This window comes from Papio anubis, chromosome 5 (genome assembly GCF_008728515.1).
Source record: "Papio anubis isolate 15944 chromosome 5, Panubis1.0, whole genome shotgun sequence".
NCBI lineage: Eukaryota > Metazoa > Chordata > Mammalia > Primates > Cercopithecidae > Papio > Papio anubis.
The window spans coordinates 35,801,450-35,816,055 of NC_044980.1; the positions used below are offsets into that span (position 1 = coordinate 35,801,450).

Here is a 14,606-nt window from a genome sequence, read left to right on the forward strand (position 1 = left end):
TAAAAACCAAAGGTAATAATTGTAAAAAACTTAAGGTCAGTTCTGTGGTATCATCTAATATCCAGAATATATTTGACTTTTACCAATCCACTTGTCCTAAATATGACTTTAATATCTTTTCAAAGCATGTTCAAATCTAGCTTTTCACACATTGCATTTGATTTTTGCATCTCTTATGGAGGCTCTTTTAATCTAAAGCAGTCTGATACCTTTTTCCCCCCATGCCACTAATTTTTGGTTTTTGAAGAGTTTGGCCACTTTCGTTGTAGAATATTTCATATTCTAAACTCCACTCTTTTCTGCTGGTGTTGTTTAATTTGTTTTCTGTATTTCCTATCAAGTAGAAGTTAGCTTTAAGGTTTTACTAGTTTCCAGTTATACATTTTTGGCAAGAGTACTTGATAAGCAATGTTGTGCACTTTACATTGTATCTTATCATTATCATAAAATGGTCTCAGTATATCAGTGGTGTTTAGGTGGTGAACCTCTCTTTATTGTAAAAGTACATATTTTTCCCTTTGCAATTCATAAATAATCTGTGGGATGATACTTTGATATCCGGTAAATATGCAATTTCCCATTAATCTTTTACTTAAAGGGTGTAACATTCAGTGAATCTCATTTTATCGGTTTTTACACAGTCATTGGAAAAATGATGTTTAAAAATTACATCATTCTAAAGATTACATTTTAAAATCAGCATATAAGAATGGATTGTTTAATAAATGATGTTGGTGATTGTCTAGGTATTTTGCAATTTTAGCTGGATTCCTGGATCACCGAAAGCAAAAGTGTTCTAGATTAATAAGCTGTTTATATTTTTTAAGTCATAAAATTATAAGAAAAACATTTGGGCAAAGTTTTGGTATTCTAAGAGTTGAGAAGGCGTTATTTCTAAGCAGACCGAAAACCTGGATCGTAGAAATGAAAAAAAAAAAAAAGATTAATTATAAATTTGTGTATAAGAGAACATAAATATATAAATTACATAAATATAAAACAAATATGGGGAAATATGCATTTATTGTAAACACAAAGTATTGATTTTTTTTATATACTGAAATCTCATACAGATCTGTAAGAAGACAGAAACGAAAGAAGTAAACAGGCAATTTACTGGAAATGAATAGCCAAGTCGATACAGAAAGATTTAATAAATATATGAAATTGTGGTCACCTTAGCTCATAAAGGGATGCATTCAAAATTAAGATGAAATAAAATTTTATATCAAATTGATAAACATTTCAGTCTTCGTAGTGATATAAATTGGTGCAACTTTTTTAGAGAACCATTTGTTTGACAATATCTACCATATAATTTAAAATTCATATACCTCACTCCGTAGTCCAAAATCTACCTCCCTTAAAAGAAAGGGAAAGAGGCCGGTGTGATTGGCTCAAATCCCAGCACTTTGGGAGGGCGAGGCAGGCGGGGATCACGGGTCAGGAGATCAGACCATCCCTGGCTAACACGGTGAAACCCGTCTCTACTAAAGCGAAAGTAGCGGGCGAGGTGGCCCGAGGCACAGCGTTAGCTTCTTTCGGGAAGTGAGGCGGGAAGAATAAGTGAACCGGTAGGCTTGCAGTGAGCGAGATCGGCTACTGCAGCCGGACTGAAACAAGACTCCGTCTCAAAAAGAAAAAAAAGGAAAAGGAGAATCATATACTCAGACTGTTTTAACAAGTTCTATCAAGCATGGAATGACGAGATATTCTAATCTTAATCCATTCCAGAAAAAAGAAAAACAGCAACACTTTCTCAACTCTTTTTATAAAGTTAAATTACAATCTGGATACCAAAACCAGGTGAAGTGAGGGGAGTATGAGAAAGCAAAATTATAAATCAGTCATCATACGTGAACATTCATGTCCTGTTCCTGAATTGAAATAAAATGTTTCTAATTTTTTCTACCACTAGGTAAGATTAAATCAATCTCTTCTCTTTTTTTTTTTTTCCATACAGATGGGGTCTTGCTGTATTGCACAGGCTAGACTCAAACTCCTGGGCTTAAGTGATCCTTAAGCCTTAAGGTGAAACAACATTTTTAAACAAATATTAAGAAACCAGGCCAGGCATGGTTGCTTACTCCTATAATCCTAGCACTTTCGGAGGCCAGAACGGGCAGGTTGCTTGCAGCTGAGGACCAGCCTGAGCAACATGGTGAAACTCCCATCTCTCTCTACAGAAAATTAGCCAGGCATGGTGGTGTGTGCCTGTAGTCCCAGCTACTTGGAGGCTGAGGTGGGAGGATGGCTTGAGCCTGGGAGGCAGAGGTTGCAGCGAGCTGAGATCACGCCACTGCGCTCTAGCCTGAGCAACAGAGTGAGACACTGTCTCAAAAAATAAAATAAAATAAAATAAGCAGTGTTATCAACCAATGTGACAAAATTGGATATATATATGAATTGGTTAGTAGAAGACAGTATAATTCAGATTATCGGGCTGGGGTCGTGTGAGCCTTTTAATAGGTCTCAAAAGAGCATTCAGAAAGATTCAATTTCCATACATGTCATTTAAAACTTTTCACTGAATAAGAATACATTAAGCACTTTGGGAGGCCGAGACTGGTGGATCACGATTTCAGCAGATCGAGACCATCCTGGCTAACATGGTGAAACCCCGTGTCTACTAAAAATACAAAAAAAATTAGCCAGGCGTAGTGGCGGGCGCCTGTAGTCCCAGCTACTTGGGAGGCTGAGGCAGGAGAATGGCGTGAACCTGGGAGGCGGAGCTTGCAGTGAGCTGAGATCGCCCACTGCACTCCAGCCTGGGCAACCGAGCAAGACTCCATCTCGAAAAAAAAAAAAAAAATACATTAAGCTGAGTGTGACGGTATACACCTGTAGTCCCAGCTACTCAAGTGGCCGAGGCAGGGGGATCACTTAAGCCCGGGAGTTTGAGTCTAACCTGTGCTATACAGCAAGACCCCATCTGTATGGGGGGAAAAAAAAAGAGAAGAGATTGATTTAATCTTACCTAGTGGTAGAAAAAAATTAGAAACATTTTGTTTCAATTCAGGAACAGGACATGAATACCTATAATCACATTTATTTAGTGGGTGTCCCAGCCAATACAGGAAGAAAAGAAGCGTTAAAACTATGTATAATTATTAGTAAGGAAGAAAAAGGTGTCATTTTCAGGTGATATAATTGTCTTCATAGAAAATCTGAGATAAGCTGCAGACAAGATACTAGAATTAATAAAAGCATTCCACTTAGTTACTGGATACAACATCATTATAATGAAATTAATTGCATTTTTGTGTACCAGAAATAAGCAGGTATAATTATAATCTTTTTTGATATCATTAACAATTTAAAGGAACACCACAAGATACCTAGGATAAATTTAATGAAAGATTTAAAAGACTTTTGTGGAGCAAATTACAAAACTTTTGAAAGAGATAGAAGAAAACTTAAGAAAATGAAGAGTTGTGCCATCTTCATGGATAGGAAGACTCAGTAGGGTAAAGATTATTATACCCATATCTGTAAATTCAGTATAACACTGATAAAAAATCTCAAGAAAGGTTTTTGTGAAATTCAACCTGCTTCTAAAAATTGATATAGTAGAAGTTCAAGCATAGACAAAATAATAAGGAATGAAGTGTAGCAGCTCAGTCTAACAGCAGTCAAGATTTGTGCAGGCATGGAAAAATAACACATAGTGAAGTGGAACATGATGAAGAGCTTAGGAACATACCCATGGACAAATGGAAACTTGGTCCCTATCACATCGTATCTTAATAGGGGAAAGAATGATTTCTTTAATTAATGGTGCAGAGACAGCTAGTTATTCATGTGGAAACAAGTAACGTTGGATCCCTGTCTCACACTTAAAAATGAGTTTTACATGGGTTAAATACCTAACTGAAAAACCAAAACTGTAAGGCCTTTAGAAGATACAAGTGACTATTAGAAATGTTTCCTACCCTTAGAATGATGAAAATTATTGGCAAGGATATACAACAGTGGGAACTCTCATATGCTACCAATGAATACAAATGGTCATAAGTAATCTGTTATTTGGTAAGGTTTAAAAATGCATACCCAGCAATTTCACTCCTAGGTATTAGCACCCAGAGCTCTTACACATTTATAAAAAGAGTCCTCATGTACAAGAACATACATTGCAGCATTGTTTATGGCAGCAAGCATTTTAAGCAATTTGAACATCCACGTAAGAAAGAACAAATAAATAGTGTACATCATACAGCAGAGTGCTGTATGAAATGAGTACTGTACAAAAGAAATGAATTTAGGCCAGGCACAGTGGCTCACATCTGCGTGTAATCCCAGTGCTTTGGGAGGATAAGGCAGAAGGATCATTTGAAGCCAGGAGTTTAAGACCAGCCTGGGCAACATGGCAAGACCCTATCTCTACCAAAAAAAAGAAAAAGCCAGGTGTGGTGGCAGATTTCTGTAGTCCTAGCTACTCAGAAGGCTAAGGCAAGAGGATCACTGGAACCCAGGAGTTTGAGCTTACAGTGAGCTATGATCATGCCAGTGAACTCCAGCCTGGGCAACAGAGGTGTCTAAAATAAATAATAGAATTTAAAACTGTATATATAAAAAATATATATAATATATAATCTCAACATAATATTAAATGGAAAAACAAGTTATATAAGGATAGATACATATATCACCTATATAAAATTATAATGTAAAAACACAATGAATTACTTAGGAATATATTCATGCATAGCAAAGGCATAAAGATAACACATAGGCAGAATAAACCCAAGTCAAAATAGTGGTTACCTCTAAGGAGTAAAAGGAAAGAAATAGAGGAGAGAAATAACAGATAAATGGAGATCTTCAACTATATTTGTAATGGTTTAGTTCTTTTCAAAAACAGATCGGAATCTGGCAGAGTGTTAAGATTTGATCAAACTAAGTAGTCAGTACATGAGTATCTGTTATATTATTCTCTGTAATTTCTATATGCTTAAAATATTTGTGAATAATTACTATTCTCCAAGGATGTTAAGAATTTTTTAATAAACCTTTTTTTTATTCTTATTAATTTCAGCGTCGGTATCAAGTCCCATTGTTGCAGGTGGTTTGAGAAACATACATGATAATAAAGTTTCTGGTCCGTTGTCTGGCAATTCAGCTAATCATCATGCTGATAATCCTAGACATGGTTCAAGTGAGGACTACCTACACATGGTGCACAGGCTAAGTAGTGACGTATGTAATATATTATCATTAAGGTGATAAAATAGTTCTAATATTTGTCATATAACCTATTATTTCCATTTCAAAATTTGAATGATACCTACCGTATATCATTATACTAGCCTACTGAGTACAACATGGCTCCTGCACATACAGAGCTTAGTCTAGAGTAGGATTGGTCAAGTGTGACCAGTAGCCTGAACCACAAAGTGAGAATGGTTTTTACGTTTATAAAGAGTTATTTAAAAAAAAAAAAAAAAAAAAAAGCAGTATGTGACAGAGACTGTGTGTGGCCCACAGAGTCTGAAATATTTATTCTCTGTTCCTTTATGTAAAAAAGTTGGCTGGCTGGGCACAGTGGCTCACGCCTGTAATCCCAGCACTTTGGGAGGCTGAGGCAGGTGGATCACAAGGTCAGGAGATGGAGACCATTCTGGCTAACACAGTGAAGCTCCGTCTCTACTAAAAACAGAAAAAAATTAGCTGCTCGTGGGGGCAGGCACCTGTAGTCCCAGCTACTCGGGAGGCTGAGGCAGGAAAATGGCGTGAACCCGGGAGGCGGAGCTTTTAGTGAGTGGAGATCAGGCCACTGCACTCCAGCCTGGGCGACAGAGACTCCCTGGAAAAAAAAAAAAAAATAGTTGGCTGACCCCTGGCCTCAAGGTTTAGGTTCTTAATGAAATACTTCAGTTTTAGGTTAATACTGCTCACACTAAATTTTTTTTTAAGATAATGAGCCTTTATTTATTAGTACTTGTCTCCTTTTCCCTCTAATACTTGTACAGAGTTTTGTGTCTGAAATTTAATGTTGTCTTGATGTTATTAAAATATTCCATATTCTGGAAATTTGCCTTGTTATTGATTTGTTGTATTTTATGTAAGCTGCATGTGTCTAAGGATAATACAGATGACAATAAACTCTGCCCTCAAGACATTTACCAGCTGGTAGAGTACTCATAGCTCCTTTGGTAGAAAAAAGCAAACAAAAATGGAGCATACTAGTAATACAAATTTTCTTATTCATTGCCATGCTTAGGCTGTTGATTCTTTTGGATACAATTTCAATTCTTCTAAGATATACCAAGAAGAAAACAGGAAAGTGCAGAAGAATTATGCTTTTGAATTCCAACACTTTACCTGTCAGTAATTTATGTCTCTTGTTGGTTCTCTTTAAGATTTCTATAAAGCCTCTCCTGTCATTCAAAAGATAAATTGTGTACTCTATTTTTAGGATGGAGATTCTTCAACAATGAGGAATGCTGCATCTTTTCCCTTGAGATCTCCACAGCCAGTATGCTCCCCTGCTGGAAGTGAAGGAACTCCTAAAGGTACTACTGTAACTAAAATTTCCTTCTGTATATTTTATATTTCAAGTTGAATAAAGAACTCAAACTTCCTAAAGCAGATATTAAAAAGTTACTCTGTATTTTTTTTTCATTGTAGGAAAAAAATAAACCTGTACAAGCAGGTCTAGATCATGGGATTTAAATCTGTCCCTATTCATTGATTCATTCATCTTCCACTTACCCAGTAATCTATTGATAGTATTCTCAGATATATCCAGTATCCATTCTCTCTGATAAATCCAGTGGTCTTTTCAAACCACAACCTTCTTCTCTTTAACATTTGAAATTTTTGATCAGCCCTCCTCTTTCCTCCAAAAGGACTTACTTCATATGAGCCCATCTGTTTTTCTCCTACTTCTTTCATTGATACTTTTTTTCTTCATTAGCTCTTCTCCTTATTCTCGAGATTTCTATTATTAGACCTTCTATCACCCATTATACTTTTTTCCCCAGCCATTTTATTAAGTTTCATTAACATCATTGATTACTTTTATGCATAAAACTCCTAAATCAATCTTTGGCTCCAGTCTTGTCTCCCAAGTTGTAATTCTTCATTGCCAGACAAAACTTCCTTCATACCTAGCGGATATTTCAAATTCATGTTTGAAATGCTTTTCACTGTTCTTTCTGTCATCCCATCTCTCTTAATGCTGTTCCAATCCTGAATCATTGTACCTTAAAAATTTTAAGTTTTATCACAACGTCTCTTCTAAACTATTTAGTCATTTATCAAATCTAACCTGTTCTATGTTACATTCTTAAATCTCTCACGTCTACTTTTATCTCTGCCTTTTAAAATTCTGTTATTCCAGGTCTAAGTTAAATGGGTGATCTTCCATGGGCCCTCCCCTAATCTCCTCAAGCTATTAGTTTATATTTTTTCTAAGAACTTATACTACTTTATGTACATGAATTTTAGTTTATCTTTGAATTCTCAAAGAACTTTGCATGGTCTTCTATCTGTAACAGATTCACAAAATTGTGAATTTAAGTCCAGGTTTGAGCCAGTTTTTAAAATACTTAAAATTGTAGTCAAATAGTTTTAATTATCAGTTTGTTGGAAGAGAATACTGTATTCTACTTTTTAAAATTAGCTTATAATTAATTTTAACATAGCTGGTAATATATTCTCTCAAGTCATGGGAATTTCTAATTATAGCCATCTAAAGCATAAAGATATTTTACCTCGTATCTGCCTGATGTGGTAAAGATCTTTTTTTCACTGATTGCATTCCTACTGTTTATTAAGGACATTTTTCTTTTTTTTTTTTTTTTTCAAAAATTTTTTTAAATTTTATTTTACTTTAAGTTCTGGGATATATGTGCAGAACGTGCAGGTTTGCTACATAGGTATACATGTGCCGTGGTGATTTGCTGCACCTGTCAACCCGTCATCTAGGTTTTTTTTCTTTCTTTCTCTTGAGACAGAGTCTCGCTCTGTCACCCAGGCTGGGGTGCAGTGGCATGATCTCAGCTCACTGCAACCTCCGCCTCCTGGGTTCAAGCGATTCTCCTGCCTCAGCCTCCTGAGTAGCTGGGATTACAGGCGCATGCCAACATGCCCGGGTAATTTTTTTTGTATTTTTAGTAGAGATGGGGTTTCACCATGTTGGTCAGGCTGGTCTTGAACTCCTGACCTCGTGATGCACCTGTCTTGGCCTCCCAAAGTGCTGGGATTACAGGCGTGAGCCACCACACCAGGCTTGTCATCTAGGTTTTAAGCCTCACCTGCGTTAGGTATTTGTCCTAATGCTCCCCCTCTTCTTTCCCCCTTCCCCCCAACAGGCCCTGGTGTGTGATGTTCCCCTCCCTGGGTCCATGTGTTTTCATTGTTCAACTCCCACTTATGAGTGAGAACATGTGGTGTTTGGTTTTCTGTCAAGGACATTTTTCATAGGGTAAAAGTTGAGCTGTTATGAGCCATTTAAATTCTGTAAATTGTATGAATTTTCGGGGATAAAAATCCAGCTTCTGAAAGGGAGAAAAACTTCCAGAGTAACTATTTGTAGGTTAGATACATATCCCACAAATGTTGTCAAGGTGAGAAGTTATTTAGATTGCCAGGGAAAGAGAACAGGGAGATAGGTGATTGATCTAGATAACTAGCTTTTTTTCTTCTGACTCTTGAGATTAGATAGATAAATAGTAGATAAACTTTAGATAGAAATGGAAAACTTTAAAGCAAATAACCTCACTAATATATTATTCATCAAAAGCTTGAACTTCTGTCATGAAGTTGTTTTCCAACTAGTTTTGAAGGGTAAGTCAGTCTATCTTGATTTTTAGATTAATTGTTAGAATTTGAAGTTTTCTAAAATGTATTTAATTTGCCACATAGAATTTAAATACAAAGACATAATGGCGTATTACAATTCAGACTTAAGACAAATCTTGTTTTAAATCTTCAAGTTTGTTAACAACATAACCTTGGGCAAATTTGTTAACCTCTGTAGGCTTCATGCCATTTCTGAAAAATTTTAATGATAATACTCAAGAATGTTGTAAAAATCAAGTGAACTGATATGTAAAGCACCTTTTACAACACAAAATGTTAGGTTCATTTCTTTTTAATGTCTAATATAAGCTGAGTCTAAAGGGAAAAACGAATGATTGATACGACTTTAGACTAACATTTATAGTTAATTGCTCCCATATCATCTTTATCACACTTGATTCAATAAAGTTGTATGTTTATATATAACATTTAAAATACATTAACCTTGCTAATTGAAAGTCCAGATTTATGTATCATGGAAAAAGTATAAAAGCGGTGAAAGCTTAATTTAAGGCAATTCTTGGTTTAAGTTCTGTCTGTAAAAAAAAAACTTTTATCTTGACCAATTTTTACAATTTCCTACAAGTTTTTAAATATTTTATAGTTTAATGATAAGAAATGTATACATTATTAAGATGCAGTTATACTATTATCTCTGAAGCATATCAGTGCACTTTTTCCTTCATGTCTGAAAGAGAATTTTTGTCTGAAGGCTTATTAACTAGGATAATTTTTCCATCTGATTATTTTTAACACTTTCCTGTTTCATATAACATTGGTTGATTTAATGGACTCTGGGCTCAGTATATTTTATTGGGCCTTGAAATTTACTGAACTTATTTATTTTTCTAATAAAAAGAGGATTAGCAAGCTGAAGCAAGTATGTGAATGATGTTAAGGGAGAAAGAGAAGACCGCATAAAAGTATAAATCAATACTTTACCACCAGTTTTTGAAGTAAGTAAAGGCTTTAGTAATTGTAAATTGACCACTTGCTTTTTGTTATCATCCCAGTAGTATTCATGTGAGATGATTTCTAGGATTAAATTGTTATTTTTGTGTAATTTAACAAAAGCATACTTATTCTTTCTTTAATCAGGATATATCCGTTTTCCTAGATAGTCCATGAAAGAACAGAGATGGTCATGCCCAAAATATTTGTGTTGTATCATCTTTAGAAGCAATGAACTTTTTACCCTTATAAAGCTAAATATTTATACATTATAGGCACAAAAATCAGAAATAATACTGGTGTGAAAAATTGAATACTCATACTTAGATTCAAACCTAGGTTTTAGATTATCTACTAGCAAGCTAAACAACTGTGTGGGACAAGTCTTTAAGCTTTCTTTTCATCTTTTGTGAATAAGTAGCTTGAATCATATAATTTCTTATTTTTTCTAGCATTACTATGTTGTCACTTAATATTTCTATCACATTGTAAGAAAATGTGAAACCCGCACAACTATTATTTCTATCGAATTATTTTTCTAGGCTCAAGACCGCCTTTAATCCTACAATCTCAGTCTCTACCTTGTTCATCACCTCGAGATGTTCCACCAGATATCTTGCTAGATTCTCCAGAAAGAAAACAAAAGAAGCAAAAGAAAATGAAGTTAGGCAAGGATGAAAAAGAGCAGAGTGAGAAAGCGGCAATGTATGATATAATTAGTTCTCCATCCAAGGACTCTACTAAACTTACATTAAGACTTTCTCGTGTAAGGTCTTCAGACATGGACCAGCAAGAGGATATGATTTCTGGTGTGGAAAATAGCAATGTTTCAGAAAATGATATTCCTTTTAATGTGCAGTACCCGGGACAGACTTCAAAAACACCCATTACTCCACAGGATGTAAACCGCCCACTAAATGCTGCTCAATGTTTGTCGCAGCAAGAACAAACAGCATTCCTTCCAGCAAATCAAGTGCCTGTTTTACAACAGAACACTTCAGTTGCTACAAAACAACCCCAGACTTCTGTGGTACAGAATCAGCAACAGGTATCACAACAGGGACCTATATATGATGAAGTGGAATTGGATGCATTGGCTGAAATTGAGCGAATAGAGAGAGAATCAGCTATTGAAAGGGAGCGCTTCTCAAAAGAAGTTCAAGATAAAGGTAAAATAATTCATTATTGCCACTTCATCATCTGGGCAAATATGTAATTACAGTGTCAAAAATTCTTTTCATATTACTTTTTTTCTCATATTTTGTATAATTTATGTCTACTCAAGTATATATTTTTATTCCTAATACTCATAACACAGAAGTTAAATTTGTAACAATTTCATTTATTGTCTGAAACAACTATATGAGATTTGGTAATTCTCTAACGGCAGGTCTGTTGCTCATTATATACTATATGATTTTACTTATTTGTGCTTTTCTGCTAAAATGAACATTAGCATTTCTATATGACATGTATACTTCACAAGTTATGTTAATATTGTTGTGCACCTTCAAATTTTTTTCTGCTGAAACAAGGTTAAGTACTATAGAATTATTTTGAACAGGTATATTTAAGAAAAGCTTATGTGTATGCTTATTAGGCAGTTAGATACTTCACTTGGTTTATGATCCTACTGGCTTAATAATGTCAATTTTTTTAGTAAACAAATCATGGAAAGTTAATATTAAATAGCAAACCTTAGAAATTAAGGGTCTTTTGGTGGTAATTACAGTGAAGTGTTCCCTTTTATCTGACTAGTATGTTAGGATGGAGTTTCAAGATATACCTGGTCTATGAATTTATGAGCTTTCCTTGTGCTTCATAATCAAATAAAAATAAATCCCTAGTAAGTTCTTAGTAATTTGGTATACACTGTGTACAAAATTTCTTTCATGTTTTAAGAGACTGATGAATCAGTGGTTGAAATTAGCAATATAATTGATGAATTTGATTGCTATATAAATGCATATACACATTTGATCAGACCAAAAGCATGCTTTATGATTTAATTTTATGATTAAAATATTCTAGGTTGATTTTCAGTTCTTATATTTTATTTCTTGGTAATGATAAAACTTCTTGATATTGGGTAGAGCTGATTTTTATATATGATGTGTTCAGTATTTGACAGGATCATAACTAGATAATTGTGTTTCTATGCTAAGAAACACGCTGAAGATTAATATTATATCTCCTGCCTGTCATGATGGCTCATTTTAATGTCATTGAAAAAAATGGACTGTATTTAGTAATTGTTATACTACAATGTTTGCAACCTATGTAAATCAGATATAGATGCAAATAAAGAGATTGCTAGAAGTCTTCGTTTTACTGGCTAGGGAGCTGGGATTTTTTTCTTCGTCTTTTTTTTTAAAAAAAAAATATAGATTCAGGGGATACATGTACAGGTTTGTTACATGGGTATATTGTGTGATGGTGGGGTTTGGGCTTCTAATGAACCCATCACCCAAATAGTGATCATAGTACCCATTAGATAGTTTTTCAACCTTGGCTCCCTCCCTCTTTCCTCCATTTTTGAGTCCCCTGTATCTGTTGTTTCCAACTTTATGTCCGTGTGTACCCATTGTTGAATTCCCACTTATTAGTGAGAACCTGTAGTGTTTCATTTTCTGTCTGCATTATTTCACTTAGGGTAGCTAATGGCCTCAAACTGCATCCGTGTTGCTGCAGAGGACATGATTTCACTCTTGTTTATGATTGTGTACCGTGGTATATATATACCACATTTTATCCAGTCCACTCCTGATGGACGCTTAGGTTGATTCTGTAACTTTGCTATTGTGAATAGTGCTGTGATAAACATATGAGTTCAGGTGTCTTTTTTATAAAATAGTTGGATAGAAACTATTATGGATAGAAACCCAGTAGTGGGATTACTAGGTCAGATGGTAGTTCTATTTTTAGTTCTTTGAGAAATCTCCATACTGTTTTTCATAAGGGTTAAACTAATTTACATTCCCACCAACAGTGTGTAAGTATTCCCTTTTCTCTGCAACCTCTGTTATTTTTTGACTTTTTAATAATAGCCATTCTGACTAGTCTAAGATTGCATCTCATTGTAGTGTAATTTGCATTTCTCTGATGATTAATGATGTTGAGCATTTTTTTAAAATATTTGGTGGCTGTGTGTATGTCTTCTTTTGAGAAGTGTCTGTTCATGTCTTTTGCCCACTTTTTAGTGGGTGGTTTTTTTCTTGTAGATTTGTTTGAGTTCCTTATAGATTCTCGGTATTAGACTGTTGTTGAGTGCATAGTTTGTAAATATTTTCTCTCATTCTCTAGGTTGCCTGTTTACTCTGTTATGGTTTCTTTTGCTGTACAGAAGCTCTTTAGTTTAATTAAGCCCCATTTGTCAATTTTTCTTTGTGTCGTATTTGCTTTTTAGGTCTTAGTCATAAATTCTTTAATTAGGACAATGTCCCAAAAGAGTTTTTTGCAGGTTTTCTTCTAGGATTTTTATCACTTGAGGTCTTAGAGTTACGTGTTTAATTCATCTTGAGTTAATTTTTGTATAGGTGAGAGGCAGGAGTCCCATTTCATTCTTCTGCATATGGCTAGCCAGTTTTCCCAGCACCATTTATTAAATAGGGTGTTCTTTTTCTGTTGTTTATTTTTGTCAACTTTCTTGGAGATCAGTTGTTTTTAGGTATGTGACTTTATTTCTGGGTTCTGTATTCTGTTCCATTGATCTGTATGCCTGTTTTTATACCAGTACCATGCTGTTTTGCTTACTGTAGTCTTGTAGTGTAGTTTGAAGTTTCCTAATATGATGCCACCAGCTTTGTTCTTTTTGCTTAGGATTGCTTTGGCTATTCAGGTTCTTTTTTGGTTTTATATAAATGTTAGGATAGTTTTTCTAATTCTTTGAAAAATTACTTTGGTAGTTTGATAGGAATAGTGTTGAATCTGTAGATTACTTTGGGCAGTATAGTCATTTTTAATAATATTGATTCTTCCTATCCATGAACATAGAATGTTTTTTGATTTGTTTGTGTTGTCTATGATTTCTTTTATCAGTGTTTTGTAGTTGTCCTTGTAAAGCTCTTGCACCTCCTTGTTTAAATGTATTCCTAGGTATTTTATTTTGTGTGTATGGCTATTGTAAATGAGATTGAGTTTTTGATTTGGTTCTCAGCTTGAATGTTATTGGTGTATAGACATGCTACTGATTTTGGTACATTTATTTTGTATCCTAAAACTTCCCTGAAGTTATCAGGTCTGTGAGTCTTTTGGAGGAATTTTTTGGGTTTTCTAAGTATGAGATCATTTCATCAGTGAACAGAGATCATTTGACTTCCTCTTTTCCTATTTGGATGCCTAATATTCCTTTATCTTGCCTGATTGCTCTGGGTAGGACTTCTGGAATTTTTTTTTAAACTAGTAAAGTTTTGATACTAAGGATGAAATGTTGCTTGTACCTTTTCTCTTTAGTTTGCCGTGTGAGGTTCAGGAAATAAATACATAGGTTCCAAATTACATCTCTTCCTCTAACCTTTTATAAAAGTGTATGCATGTCAAATGAAAAAAGTAATATTACTCAGCTTTTCTTATTAACCTGTTCAAAATTCCTGAATCTTAGGATAGTCAGTTTTGCAAGAAACATACAATATTACAGTTCCCTGACCAAGAAATGTTAGTTGCCCTGATAACTGAATTTTTGCATGACCTTAAATCTTTATTATGGAAAAATGTGTTCTTGAAAAAGAATGTACTTTTTAAGTGAATTTTAATAGTTGTTGATAGTAACAAAAACAGAGGAGGAATGGTGACCTTTTTTTATGTATCATATTTGTTGAATCCAAAGTTTCTACTTATAAAAATGGAATTAA

The 14,606-nt window shown here is 34.5% G+C and overlaps 1 protein-coding gene across 9 annotated transcripts in view; it reads left to right on the plus strand.

Annotated features, from left to right (window-relative positions):
- The window catches only part of NIPBL (NIPBL cohesin loading factor), a 193,021-nt gene that overhangs the window by 94,217 nt on the left and 84,198 nt on the right, over positions 1-14,606 (plus strand). For 7 of the 9 annotated variants that reach the window (XM_031666111.1, XM_021939290.2, XM_031666109.1 and 4 more), the window contains 3 exons: positions 5,036-5,196; positions 6,416-6,512; positions 10,299-10,925. In XM_031666111.1, the coding sequence (XP_031521971.1) occupies positions 5,036-5,196; positions 6,416-6,512; positions 10,299-10,925 (885 nt within the window). Of the gene's footprint in view, positions 1-5,035; positions 5,197-6,220; positions 6,324-6,415; positions 6,513-9,676; positions 9,762-10,298; positions 10,926-14,606 lie in introns of those variants that run through there. The other 2 variants (XM_031666112.1, XM_031666113.1) reach the window with 2 other exon arrangements.